Source organism: Pteronotus mesoamericanus, unplaced genomic scaffold (genome assembly GCF_021234165.1).
Source record: "Pteronotus mesoamericanus isolate MK-2021 breed Mesoamerican mustached bat unplaced genomic scaffold, CSHL_Meso_final scaffold_174, whole genome shotgun sequence".
Lineage (NCBI taxonomy): Eukaryota > Metazoa > Chordata > Mammalia > Chiroptera > Mormoopidae > Pteronotus > Pteronotus mesoamericanus.
The window spans coordinates 41,962,916-41,977,131 of record NW_026555309.1 but is presented as its reverse complement, the minus strand read 5'-3'; the positions used below and the strand labels follow the sequence as shown (position 1 = coordinate 41,977,131).

At 59.2% G+C, this 14,216-nt stretch overlaps 1 protein-coding gene across 3 annotated transcripts in view; it reads left to right on the top strand.

Moving 5' to 3' along the window:
• ST3GAL1 (ST3 beta-galactoside alpha-2,3-sialyltransferase 1) overlaps positions 1–13,478 on the top strand; it is a 64,479-nt gene extending 51,001 nt beyond the window's left edge. For all 3 annotated transcript variants that reach the window (XM_054590520.1, XM_054590519.1, XM_054590521.1), the window contains 6 exons: positions 1,713–2,623; positions 3,543–3,739; positions 4,725–4,904; positions 6,130–6,175; positions 7,619–7,738; positions 9,092–13,478. In XM_054590520.1, the coding sequence (XP_054446495.1) occupies positions 2,312–2,623; positions 3,543–3,739; positions 4,725–4,904; positions 6,130–6,175; positions 7,619–7,738; positions 9,092–9,265 (1,029 nt within the window). In that variant the 5' untranslated portion in view covers positions 1,713–2,311 and the 3' untranslated portion in view covers positions 9,266–13,478. The remainder of the gene's footprint in view (positions 1–1,712; positions 2,624–3,542; positions 3,740–4,724; positions 4,905–6,129; positions 6,176–7,618; positions 7,739–9,091) is intronic.
• The last annotated feature ends 738 nt before the right edge of the window (positions 13,479–14,216 follow it).

Below are 14,216 nucleotides of genomic sequence, written 5' to 3'. Positions count from 1 at the left end.
CCAAACATCAAATGGACCAGAGCAGAGGAAAAATTCTTCCCTTTGTGCAAAAGTCAGGGGTTTCACCCTGACTGGACGGAATAGGGCACCTTCTCATCCCTGGACCAGCTTCCGTGGTAAGAGGGGAGGGGAACCCTTGGCCAGCCAGGTAGAGCAGAGAGAACCCACCTTCGACGGTTCACCTGGCTCCAACAACAGAGCTGCTTCTTAATGGAGGGGCTGGGGAATGGCTGGAAGAGGGGACCACGGTCACCATTAGGTTCTAAATACAAGCCAGCCTGTCAGGAAAAGTGGAAGATGGAGCGGTCGGTAAATCATAGTGGCTCTGCCGCCGGAGCTGAGGTGTTGAGGAAGGTGGAAGGGGCCACAACGCATCTTGGGCTCTGATGTCTCTAGGCGAGCGTTGTGGGTTTAATCATTTCTTAGCAGCCCCTCTCTCTACCAAAAGGTAATAACAATTCCTTCAAATGTTGCTGTCCTGGAAGAACGTATATCCTGCTTGTTGGTGATCTACAAGCTGAGGGTGGGGGAGAACTGATCAGTCAAATAGAGATGGGGACACAGTCCAAGCAAAGACCAGAAGGGCTCATTCATGGTCCCAGGCCGAGGTGGGACCGCAGCTTCCTCTGCAGAAGCTGGATGACATCAGTGAAGTCTGGGGACTTGTGTTATGGGCATCTGAGGTGTCCCTGTTTGCTTCCTTTGATTATGAAATCTCCCCTTTCTTTATATCCCTCCAACTATGGTCACCTGGAGACTGGTTAACAGACAGACGGCCACCTTCCGAGCAGAGTCCTCATCCCTGTTCCTGCTGCCCCACCCCCCCGGGTTCATGGAATCAGAGGATTGTGGGTCTGGATTCAGACCTGCTTCTTCCTTCCCCCATGAACTTGGGCAAGGCATTGACTATCTCTGAATCTCAGTTTCTTCGTCCAAGGACAACATGGGAACCCCCTATTTCTAAGCTGGCGGTAGGCTTTGAGGATAATCTGAGTTAAATAGATTTGTATGAAGAATGTGCTATCGCATCTGGCTTTCGGTGGGTCACCCAAGAATATTCATTCATTGAAAAAGGAAAATCAAGGTTTAGCAATTGCCTGATAGATCCCAGGAGCTCAGCAGCTATCACTTTTATCTTATCTTCATAACCATTCTGTAAGTGGATGGTATTACTCCATTTTACTGAAGAGGAAACACTGAGGGCCAGAAAGGTCGATGAACCAGAACTTGAACTCGAACTTGAACTTGGGCATCTAAGGTCCCTTCTGTGGGACAAGAGATAAGTGAGGGAGCCTGAACGCCCGGGTATGCAGAAGCCGGCATAAGCCCCTCAGCACACCCTTTATGCTGTTGAAATTAGAATCTAAAAAGAGTGAAAGAGGGAGAAAGTGTGTGCTCAGCAGTCACTGTGACTGCGTCATTGACTCAATTCCCGAAATCTGGTCAAATGCTTAAATGTACTAGGAAAGGTGGGTGGGACATTCATGTGTCCCTTATCAACCTTGTGGAACAGGCGTTGACTTCTCTGTGTACACGTGCACACACCAAGGCTCGGAGGGCAAAAAAGGTCTTTCACAGTCACCCGCCCCATTGGCTTGAGAACAGAGCCGAAGGTAACGGAATTCATCCTGGAGCAGGTGGGGACAGAGACTTTTTTTCTTATAACAAGATAAGAGAATTTCATTCTATTTTCTTCCTCCCTTTCTGTGCAGATGACAGACAGCCCTCAGTGCCTTCATCCAGCCTACTTCCTCCCCGCCACCTCTCTGGTGACAGCGTGGTCAGGCGGTTCTAGTTAAGGATCATCACACACCATCCGTTCCAGAGGACAGTGACAAAGACAGCTTCCTTCTGTCCTGCACCGTGGACCTTCCTTCCAGGTCCTCGCCCTCGAGGGACCTGACATCATCACAAAGATTAATTACCCCTCAACGCTTTTGGATGGGAAAGGAGATCACTGGTATTAAGTTTGATTAGCACTCCATCAGGAGACAGTGTCGGCGGCTTGAGGACTGGTGACGAGGTGGGCTTCTTTATTTCTGGAAGAGACAAATTTTGTGCGAGAAGAGTCATCCCACCCTGAATGGTCCACGTAACCTCTGAGTGTCACAGGGTGATGTCTGGTGCACCGAGGTGGCCGTCAACGAGCGGAAGGGAAGTTGGCTGTAGCCGGGCTTGAGACCCCTCTGGGAAGCCTCGCCTTGCCTTGGGATCGAACCTCCGTCTCTGGGGTTTTTCCTCCCAAGTTCCTCCTCAGTAAGGCGTGATTTCCACCCACCCACCCCTGGGAGTCCTCCTCAGGACAGCAGAAATGGCGACTGTAAGGAGGAGGACCCTCAAAGCGCTTGCCGGCCTGATCGTCTTCATCTTCTTCACCTCCTTCGTCCTGAATTACTCCCACATTGCGGTGACCACCACCTGGTCCCCCAAGCAGATGGTCATCGAGCTCTCGGAGAACTTCAAGAAGCTGATGACCTACTCTCACAGGCCCTGCACCTGCGCCCACTGCCTCAGCCAGCGCGGGGTCTCGCCCTGGTTCGACGAGCGGTTCAACTGGTCCATGCAACCGCTGCTGACGGCACAGAACGCGGTCTTGGAGGACGACACCTACAGCTGGTGGCTGGTGAGAGCGGGGGTCTGGGGGTGAGTGGGGGCACCTGGCGTGTACCTGGGGCCCTGCCAGGCACTTTGCAAGAATCACGGTATTGGTCATTCCTTCACTTATTCATTCATTCATTCATTCATTCAAAAACTACTTATCAAGGAGGACCTGCTGTATATAAGTCAGAGCAGAGGGTTCTGCGAGGACGCTCTGGCCTGAGCACTCATGATGTTGGGGTGCATAGGGGCCCTTCCCGGCGGGGACCTGGCCTGTGGCTGCCACCCTGGGGATTTTCGGAGTGTGGTCCCCACACCAGCAGCGGCAGCGCCTTGGCCTGGGAGCCTGTCGGACGTGCAGGGCGTGGGGCCCAGCGCAGGCGGACCGTGTCAGGATCTGCACGGTAGGGCGATCCTGGCTGGCGCCCCCTTGGGAGCCAGGAGCTGCCCCGGGGGATCTTCTCAGGAGCAGATGTTTCATCCTGGATTATTGTTTGTCTTCTATTGTGGTAAAATAATATTTATCATCTTAACCACTTACAAGTGTTCATTTCAGTGGCATTAAATACATTCCCAATGTCACGCAAGCATCAGCTCTATCTATACCCAGCACTTCGCCCTCATCCCCCCGACGCCCCGCACCTACCTCGCCTCCCCCCGGCCCCTGGCAACCACCATGCTACCTTCTGTCCATGAACTTGAGTCCTCTAGGAACCTCGTGTGCGTGGAATTGCACAGCCTCTGTCCTCTGTGTCCGGCTTACGGTGCTAGGCACATTTTCAGGACCCACTCGTGCTGTAGCAGGCACCAGAATTTCCTTCTTTCTTTACGACCGAATGATACTCCCTTGCACGCACGCCCCGCGGTTTTAAATCGGTCCGCCGGCCACCGGGCGTGCGGCATCCCCGCTGGCTGACCCGTCGCCTTTGGCCCTCTGCCCACAGAGGCTGCAGCGCGAGAAGCGCCCCAGCGACTTGAATGACACCGTCAAGATGCTTTTCCAAGTGGTGCCTGGGCACGTGGACCCCCTGCTGGAGAAGAAGCCGTGGGGCTGCCGGCGCTGCGCCGTCGTGGGCAACTCGGGCAACCTGAGGGAGTCCTCGTACGGCTCTCAGATAGACAACCATGACTTCGTGCTGAGGTGAGCGTCGGCCCCCCGCCCCGGCCCCCTGCTCTGCGCCAGGGGCTCCGTGGGGCTGAAGGGAGCATCTTGGCTCAGGGTCAGGAGGACAAGGTCCCAGCCCTGGTGCACTCAGACTTACCGGGGGGGCCCCCGGCCCCTCGCGGCGCCCTCTGGGCCTCAGTTTCCCCATCTGTGCACACGAGGATGGAGACGGGCTGGCGGGGCCTCTCCTTGGCACCAGGAGGTCTGGAGAGATGGCAACATGAACTCGAACGCTCTCATTCAATCTTTAAAATTGTTCTCATTTTGCAATCTAGGTCATAATATAAGTCTACACTTTTAATGTAAAATGTATTTTCCTACCACCAAGGAAAATCAATATTCCAGGAAGGTGTCCCACGCGTCTTCTGTGTTTCTTACAATCGCTGTTCAGTCAACCCAGAGGCCCCAGGGCCCCTGAGGGAGGGCGGAGCAGCAGTGGGGCTGGCGATCCCCGCGCACCTTCCGGCATCTTCCTGTTTCTGGGATCTCTGACTTCTTGTCCTTAGACCACTCACCTGGCCTCTTGGAGCCTCCGTGTACACCTGGAGGTCAATGGGGACGTCCGTGGCGAGGGGGACAGAGTCAGGTCCAGGGTGAGAGAGACCCGCGTTCAAGGCTGCCACTTGGCAGCTCTGTGTCCTGGGACAGATTCCTTGTGCTCAGGTCTCTGTGACCGTAAAATGCCCGCTGGACACGGTATCGCACCACGAGGTGTGGCGCTTGGCCACGGTAGTGCCCCGCACATAGTAGGTCGTCAGTGCGGGCAATGCGTGAGCTCCTTTGGGATCATAAAAGAGAGAAAAGAGAAACCCAACAAATCTTTCGAGCTGTGCGTCAACTGTCTCTGTCTGACAGATGAGGAAACTGGTGGAAGGAGGGCACTGGCCTGAGGTCGCGGCTGACGCCGGGAGTCGGTGACCATGTGATACGACGCGCGTTCTTCTCTCCCTTCTCCTCCCAGGATGAACAAGGCCCCCACGGCGGGCTTTGAGGTCGACGTGGGGAGCAAGACCACCCACCATCTCCTGTATCCCGAAAGCTTCAGGGAGCTGGCTGAGAACGTCAGCATGGTCCTGGTCCCCTTCAAGACCCTTGACCTGGAGTGGGTGGTCAGCGCCACCACTACGGGCACCATCTCCCAGTAAGCTCCCTCGGGCCCCTCACTGCCCCTCCTCACCCTGTGGGTGCCCCCCGCACCACGACCCGGCGCACGCTGCTCCTGTCCCCAGACTGGCCCCCTCTGTACACTCCTGGGGTGCACCAGCCCCACAGCCCGCGGGCCGCCTCTTGCCCCCGCTGTCTCTGCTCCTTCCCTTCCCATCACTCTTAACACACCCTGGATTCCGGCCTTTTCCCTCCTCATGACCCGCAAGCGGGCCATGTGGTATGCTTCCCGGAAACCCTGGCAGCTCCCGGGGACGGGCCCGCTGGAAAGCGCTCAGCGTATCTTGGTTCCGATCCCCATCCCTGCAGTGCCACCTGCTTCTCGAACTAAAAACGGCCCTGGGTGGGGTGGGGACGTGGGGTGCTGAGCACATCGGTGCCGGCATGCATCATCCGCCCTGTGGCGCCTGAGACTGGGGGAGCCCCATCTTCCGGACACCCACTCGGCACTGGGCACATGCTGGGTGCTGTCTGACCGAATTGTCCCAATAGTCGTCATACCTCCCTTCTGCCAGGGAGGACCCCGCATCAGGGCTGGGCCTCGCGCCCAAGGCCGGGCTCTGCAGCCAGGCTCGCACTTGGCCCGCCCCTAAGGCTGTGCCATTCCTGAAGAGAAGTGGCTTCGGTGTCCAGGCGGCCAGAGCCTCCTGGTGCGAGGCCGCGTGAGGACCGGGGTCAGGACATGGGCTGGGCTGCGCCTTCCCGTGGGAGCGGGGCTGACAGGGGAGGAGCCTGGTGGCCTGGGCTCAGCTTCCCTGGCCTTCCACCTGGTCCCAAGGGCTTGGAGCATAAGCAGCACCAGAGTCAGGCCCAAGTGAAGCCAGGTGACCTTCATCTTGGAGGTGCCCAGACTTTGCGGGTGAAAGGGAGACGGCACGGGCCCCATCCGCCAGCACCCCAACAAGGAGGGCGGGTGCTCTGGCCTCCGCATCTCCTTCAGACTGCCAGCGGGGCTTGGAGCAAGAGCCCCTTCTAAACCTTTCTGGGAGAAGGCCCCTAAAACAGCAGAAGGTTCTCGAATGGGCCAAGATCGCCCTCTGGTGTGTGTCGGGGGCCACTGCAGGGCGGTGGCAGAGGGGCTGCTGTCCTGAGAATCAGGATACCCCTCAGCCTGGCCCTGCCTCCCTCTCCAGCCGCCCCCAGAGCTGCCTGTAGGCAGCCCGGCCACTCCCCACGTTGACTGGTTGCTCTTTCTCCCGCAGCACGTACGTGCCTGTCCCTGCGAAGATCAAAGTGAAGAAGGACCGGGTGAGTGGCTGCTCAGGCCCTTGTGCCCCGAGCTCAGCTCAGGCATGAGCCTCTGCCCGATGGGAAGGAGAGCACCGTCCTTGCCCTCCGACCCCTGCTACCCCTGCCAGCACCTGGCTGCCAGAGCCCTGGGCGTGGCTGGGGGTCCCTGCTGGGGACACTCGCTGGGAAGGCTGCTCCAAGTCGGGGGGACCGGGGCCAGCAGCATCACCGGGGAGATTGTCCCGGAGGCTGACCCTCAGGCTCCCCCCAGGCTCCCCCCAGGCTCCCCGGGTTTTCGGAAGGTCTCTGGGGGAGCCAAGGAGGCTGCAGCGTGAGAACCACCGCTGTACGGTGGGAGCTTCTCAAAGCCAGCCCGCTCGCGTGTCTCCGGCCGCACCTGTGTCCCCCCCTCCTCCCGGTGTGGGGCTGGCCAAGGCCTGGGCAGAGGGCAGAAGGACGAAGGCAGGGGAGTGGCCACCACGGGGCCGCTCCTGTGCACACGCGCTCTGAGCGGGGTGGGCAGACGGGGCTCACAGAGGCCTGGCAGCTTGCCTGGGGGCGCCGCTAGGTGGCGGTGATGCTGGAGCTGCAGCCCTCCCGGCCTCCAGCGTGTGCCTGTCATGGGGGGCTGCGGAGCCGTGGGGAAGGAGCCGCCTGTGAATCTGTAGGGCAGAGCTGGAGGCGGGCGGCAGGGCTTCCCTGAGAGGCCAGGCAGAGAGGTCGCCAAGTTTGAACACAGGCCCCGCCCCGGCACCCCCCCCGCCCCCCGCCACCCGCCGGCCCCGCCACCGCCCCCTGCCGCTGGGGGGCTGCATTAGGCTTCCCGCTCGCGCTCCCCTCTGCTGCCAGACAAGTCCCCTCACTGTCCTCAAGGCAGCAGTGGGTGGTGGGACCCAGGCTACACCTTATACCAGGACACCGCCAGCTTGACCGCCGCTGGCTGTGTGGCACTGAGCCCGTCACGGAGCCCCCTGAGCTCGGTGTCCTCCTTGGTAACAGGAGGAGAGGGAAAGCTTGCACACGGGGTCATTTGAGGGACCGGAGTCCATGCAGGCCCAGGCCAGGTGGACCGGGGTGGCTCGGTGTGTGAGTTTCCATGCAGCATGGCAGGTCTGTCCTTGTCCCTCCCCAGCGCCTGCCGTTCCCTGAACCCGCCCCTCTGTGGCCCCACCATCTCAGGCAATCCCTGTCCCCATTGGATTGTCATGAGATGTCACCGGCTGGGCAAGCCTCCTCACCGCAGGACTTCACTGCCTCCCTCCGCTTTATTTCTCTCCGTGGCCCCACAGTTCTTTTCTAGCATCTTCTGTCTTTTCCCACTAGAGTGCAAACCCCGTGAGCGCTGGGGCAGTAGTTCCTATCACACGTACGTCCCCCGTGGCTACAACAGTGTGTCCCACCGGTAGGCAGTGGTGTCCTTCCCCAGCCTCCTCTCTGAGGGCCGTATGCTCCTTCCCACAGATCCTGATATACCACCCGGCCTTCATCAAGTACGTCTTCGACAGCTGGCTGCAAGGCCACGGGCGGTACCCGTCCACCGGCATCCTCTCGGTCATCTTCTCCCTGCACATCTGTGATGAGGTACGCCACCCTCCCCCAGACCCCCCGGCCGCGCCGGGGGCCAGGGCTCCTCATGCTCTGCTCCCAAGAGAGGCAGTGAGAGCATCTGTGGTCAGGCTGACCTTGGCCCTGACCCCGGGCCCCAGGGGGCCCGGCAGTGCCTGTCTTGGGCTGCTTTAGGGAGAGAGAATGCTCTCAGGAGCGAGTTCTGGCTCATTCTGCATGAGCTCCCCAGGCAGCGCCAGGACCAGTGGGTGGAGGCGCAATTTGGGGGCACAATGAAGGAGCGGATCATGGTAGGAGGTCTGTGTAGGTATGGCCCCTTTTCCGACCTTGGGGCTGCATCCCAGTGCCCAGGCCACGCCCAGCCCACTTTCACCAGAATTTCTGAGAGTGGGAACCAGGCACCCAGGGGTTCCGTGATCCCCCAAGACGGACAACCAGAGGTCTTGGAAAGTGTGCGTTCCCCGTCACGGACTGTCCTCGACATCCACCAGGTGGTGCCAGGTTTCTGTCGACCATCTGGGCTGCTCACTGCCGCCCTGGGCAGAGGAGCAAGAGGGGCACAGGGCGGCCTCCACATTCTGCCTGGTCCTGGGTTCAGGCTGGACACTGAGATGTCCCTTCTTGTCACGTATAGCCCGTCCCTACACCCAGCCTGCCTGGCTCATGGTTGGAAATCCCAGGGAGGGGCCGAGGGCTTGCTAGGCACGTCCACCATCCCTGCCTCACTTGTCTGTCACCAGCCTTGTCTCTTTAGCCCGAAACCTGAGTGTCCCTCCCAGAAGCCGTATCTCCCTTGCCTTCTACCCCTGCCTTCCCCGCCCCATCCAGCCAGTGGGTCACAGACCCCCTGGGGCTCTGCCTCAGAAATGCTACTCCCATCTCTCCCTTCCTTCTCTGGGGTGGGCTCATGTCCCCTCTGGCATTGACCAAAAGGCTACCCTTGCCACAGAGCTGTCCCGTGCCCCCAGTCTGCCCCCCCCTCAAATCTGTCACCTGTGCTGCAGCTCAGAAAGCGTCCCTCTCCCTGGGAGCCCCTCCCCTTGTCCCTTCCTGACCCTCTTTTACCCCTTTTCCAGGACCCAACCCCAGTGTCACCTGCTCCCTCCTCTGTGCCGCCAGAATCCTGACATTAGCCTCGTCCTTCACGGGCCACTCAGCTGCGGCCTTCTGACATTGACCTTGACTTTTACTTAGCTCGCTTTGGTGACACCAAGCTGCAGGGAGTTTTAGGAACCTAGAGAAGGGTTTTGTTGGTCCTTGGAGACGGTGTTGCAGATTCCGGAAAGACTGTAGGCTTCCTTCCTCAGAGGTCCTACCTGTGGCCCTGCTGTCGTGTCCTCACCTTTGCTCACTCTTGTCCCCCCACAGGTGGACTTGTACGGCTTCGGGGCGGACAGCAAAGGAAACTGGCACCATTACTGGGAGAACAACCCATCGGCGGGGGCTTTCCGCAAGACCGGGGTGCACGATGGGGACTTTGAGTCTGTCGTGACAGCTACCTTGGCGTCCATCAACAAAATCCGGATCTTCAAGGGGAGATGACGCCGTGAAGGGTTACGGACGGATACGCAGAGCATGCCTCTCACGTCGGCCCCAGCTTCCAGCCAGAGCTGTTCTGCTCCGTCCCGGGGGCTTCCCAGGCCATCCTCTGGGGTGCGCCCAGGTGCCCCTGGAGCCTCTTGCACCCCAGCACCTGGCAGCATCTACTCAGTAAGGTCACCCAGCACTGCTGGGACTGCAGGGCGAGTCTCAGAAGCTGCGAGGGGCGGGGAGACCTCTCAGTGCTTCGGAAGATCGGGGGACAGACCCTGAAGACTCCCCTGTTTTAAAAGGAAGGACCGTTTCCCTGGGAGGATGGGCAGAGGCCTTCCCCTGCCGGGGGGCCACCGGGGCTGATGCCCAGGCTCCGATTCTCACTGGGATGTTTCTGAGTGAGGATGGTCTCTGGGACAGAGCCACGTGGGCCATGTGCCACCGGGGGCGAGATGACCCCTTCCTTGCACAATGCCTGGCCTCTCTCTCACTTGGCGTGACAACTGCATCTCCCCACCCTGAAGGTCTACATCCTTGGCGAGGTGTTTCTGGCTCCAGCTGATGTCTTCTTTCCACGCCGATGTTCTCTTGAGTAATCAATCTGTCGTCAACATTATGGCTGAGAGCAGATCTGACTACCTCCATGTGCCTTTGTATTTGGGGGAGAATGGCATGTGTTAGCTGAAATGAGGCAAACACCCCAACTCGGGAAAGGGGACCCCTGGCAACCACCCCCCTTGCTCTTAGCTGGGGACATCTTTTCTCATTTCCTGAGCCAGCCCCTGAGTCGGGTCAAAGCTCAGAAGCCACGGAACACCATTCCTTTTTTCCACAGGCTGTTGGATGGGGCGCCCGTTGCCTTCCAAGCCCACAGGGAAGGTCTCCCCCCGCCTGCATCTGCCCCAAGGGCCCGCGCTCTGGGCAGTCCCCGCTGGCCAGCTGCACGGCGTCCTGGGGGGGGGCCCTTCCTGGGGGTGTGACCATCAGAGCAGGGGAAGTCATACCTCATTCTCACTCTCCTTCTTTGTCACCCTTCCTGATTATTTATTGATTTTTTTTTTCTTTTGTTACATTCAGCTGACATCGTGTGCACTTTCTGGCTCTATTGCTGCCCTGGGGTTTTAAGTGAGCTTTCTCCGGCTCCAGCCAGCAGCCGGGGAGCGGGGAGCTTATCGTATGCTCTGTTGGAACCCTCAGACTTGGGTGTCGGGGGTACGTAGGGTTTGGGGGCTCGCTGGTGGGGAATCCCTGGGGCGCCAGGTCGGTGGGTTTGTGGAGTGTCCTGTGCTCCTTCTCTCCCAGCCCCACCTCCTCTTTCCTCATTGGGACCTTGGGTCCAGCCTCAGGCCAGGGCTCTTCAAAACCTCTCAGGGGCCCAGGCCCAGGCGGAAAGGGGTGATTGGCTCAAGTTACTGACATTTCATCCGAAAAGCCATGTTTTCCTGTTGAGAGCATTTCCCAGAAGGCCACGGCTTCCCTGAGGAGGTGTGACAGGGTCCTTCCTGGTGGCTAGCGTCAAAACCAAGGGGCCTGCCTCCTCCGCTCCCTGAAGTGCTCTGGCCAGCCCTGCCCTCCTAGCCTCCCTTTCTCCTGCAAATGGGGAGAGAGGAATTGTGGGAGCTCAGAGGCCGCAGATGGTGTCAGGCAATCCATGAGAGTCCCCAGAAATGGCATGCCACATTTTTTTTCCGAGTCTATACAGATAAGCACTTTCCTGGGGAAAAGTTTCATAGCGTTGATTCGATTTTCAAAGATTCAGAATCCAGGAAGGGTTTTAAAAAAAGAAAAAACCTGCCCTAGCGTTAAAACCCTCCAAAACTTAAGACTCTCTTGCCTGAAAAAGGCTCATAAATCGCCCAAGGACAGGCCATCATAGGGCTTGCTCACAGCGGTACTTGACAAGAGACGAGAGGAACTCGGTGAGCGGCTGGTGGCTGGCTGATCAATCCCGGGGACAGACCTTAAGAAAACAGTCACTGGGACGGAGCAGTGTGGCCTGGCTCCTGAGCTCTCTCGCCTTCTCCTGCAAGCCGAGTCTGCTCAGGCATGTCATGTTCAGGACAAGGAACCTGCTTCTTTGGGCTTTGCTGGGCCAGAGCAGGTCCCCAAAGGAAGGCCATGTCCCCCACTGAGCCGCACTCTGCCTGGGTCTGCCGCCGGCTCCCTGTCCCATCCCCCTCCTTCCCGTGAGCCTGCCCAAGCTGCAGGACTTCTTTCAGCCCTTGGAATCTGGCTCTCCCCAGTTTACAGATGAGAACAGCAAAGCCCACAGAAGGGATGTGACTTGCAAGAGTGAACTGATTGTGACAGATAGCACAACCCAAACATTGTGAGCAAAAGAAGGACGTAACCGACCCCACGTTAGAACGTCCCAGGGTGGGCTTCCCCAGCGAGGCTCATCCCTCCCGTGTCTCAAGGCGCTGTCCCCGGGGCTGGCCACCGGCTGCCTCCTCTGGCTGCCACGGCAGCTGCGGCAAGCTGTAGTCCCTGCCTCCTCAACGCCCCCCTCCCGGGGAGGGGACAGCTGTGCGCTGCCATAGCTGCAGCTATGACACCTCCTTGTGACTTACCTACTTAGTAAAGGGGACTTAACCAACATAAACGCCAGTCATCGTGGCCAGAATTACAAGTAAATGCATTGATTGGCTTAAGCCAAGGGGACCCATGCGGAGGGTAAGAGCAGCTGAGGGTTGGGCCCGAGTGTTTTCCTGCAAGGCATTTGGCAGTGCTGTGGGCAGGAGGACAAGAAACAGCCGGGGTGGGGGCGGGGACTGTGACATGTCTTCTCCCTCCCCTTGTGGTTGGGCTGCCTGGGGCACAGGGTTCGTCTGTGGTCCACCCAGCAGGCAGAGAGCTCTTTGGAGGCCAGCCCGGGGCCCAGATGGGGAACAGAGGTGCCCGTGCCTGCAGCAAACAAGGCTGAGCCTGGAGCCAAGAAAGGGGTGCTGATGAGCAGCGCCCTAGCCATCAGCCTCCCGTGGTCCCCTCCACGCCCTCAGGGAGCCAGGAGCCAGAGCCACCTGCCACAGAATTGACGCCTGTATACCCATGTCCCTGGACCCCCTGCCTCCACCCGCCCTTTGGGGAAGAAAGGAGGCAGGTTGGCAGCCTCTGGCTCCTGGAGCGACCTGGGGCTGAGTGGCGAGTTCGCACACTGAGGCTTTGGGAACCCTCAGGCACTGCCCAGAAGCCACGTGGGCTGGGCTTCGTGGGAGAAACCAGCTGAAAGAAAAGATACACCACAGGCAGGCCAGACACAGCGGCGGGGACGTCTGCCGTGGCCTCAGTGCGCGCTGAGCCTTGGGGTCAGCGGTCGGATCGGTTCAAAACATGAGAACTGACGTTTGCTTTCCCGATGCCCTTCAAGGCAGCCTGAACCCAGAGAAAATGAAACTCAGGAAAGAGTCGCCGAACCTCTCTGAGCCGCACCTGCCTCACCTGTCACCCACGGTCCCTCACCTGGTTGTCTGGGAACCCACGGCCCGAGGGGCTGCTGTCTGGCGTGAGATGGCCGGATGCTGGCGACGTGCCATCCAGACTTGACACTGTCCTCTCCCCCCAAAGAGCTTGAACTTCTGGGTTTGCAGCCACTGGGCCACAGGCCACCAGCAGTTCATCCTCTCCTGGCGCCCGGGCTGGCCAGTGTTGAGAAAGACTTTTCCTCCTCTCGTTTGTCATGAAAACACCAGCTCCTGCCCCCGGGGTGCTGCCTGGCACCTCTGCGGGGAAAGGAAGGGGGTTTAGGAGGAACCGCAGAGATGGGCAGAGCGCATCATACCAGCAGGAGGCGCTAGCACTTTCTCAGCAAAGAGCACTCTGCTTCCTACAGGCAGCCTCCTCTGAATGCCCCTCGGGACTCATGTTCCCTGGGGTCGATCACAGTACGGATCTGCCGTGTGTGGCTCATGGGCCCAGGCTCTGAGCCGGACGCCAGCTTGAACCCCGGCCCGTGTCAGGAACCCCCACCCCGCGGGAGGCCCCCGGTGCCCGGTCACGCGAGCACGTCACGGAATTCACATCAAAGCCAAAGTTCCCTGAGCACTTTTTCTTTTGGCAATCTTGTTTGGTTGGTTGTGGGTGTTTTTCACTCCCCCCCCCCGCCCCCCTCCACCTGGTCCCGCTCTCGTGTTTTGCAGCCGAGCGTTCCTCTGTATGTGTTTTGAGTGACGTTAGCGAGAGCCGCTTTTCCCAGCCTCTGCTGTGTTTTATTTATTGTTGAACATTTCCAATGATCTGAATCAAAGTGAATTAAAAAAAAAAAGCTATTTTATCGTTTGGGGGTGTGTGTCATTTTTCTAGGACGGCCGAGCCCGCAGGCTGCCCCTCACAGTTTCCACTGGTGTGGAAGTTTCAGTCCAAAAAAGACACGAGGCTCCGCCTCCCGGGCCTCCTGGGGTGGTGTCCACAGGCAGCGCTACCCTCTCCTGCTGCGTGACTGCAGGGCGTCAACGAAGCTCTCTGAGCCTCAGCTGTCTCCCCTGTGAAATGGGGGCCACGACAGCAGCTGTCCCCGGGGGGTGAGGCCCAGAAGCACACATCGCCCGAGGCCGGCGGAGATTCACGCCCACCGCTCTGCATGTTTGCTGCGGGGGACCTGCCTGGGGAGGAGCTGGTGAATTCAGAGGGGCCCCAGCTGTGGAGGCGGGTGGCACTGCTCCGCCACCGCCCAGGTGCGGGGAGGCAAGAAGCAGGAGGCAGGAGGTGAGGAGCCTAGAAAGGGACTGGGTGAGGTGAGGGAACGCGAGGTAATGGAAGCCACTGGGGAAGGAGGAGAGAGAGGCGGGAGCTGGTGGGGGGGGGGGCATCGCAAAGCTGAAGACAGGGGTCCTGTGGGTGTCAGTTCACAGGACATTTACAGAAGCCGTTGCAAGAGCTGGGAAGTTGTGGGCACAGGTGTCTGAATGAATGGCCTTTAAGATGGGGTGGTTCCAGGTGACGGAGGCGGAGGGGGGAGTAGCCT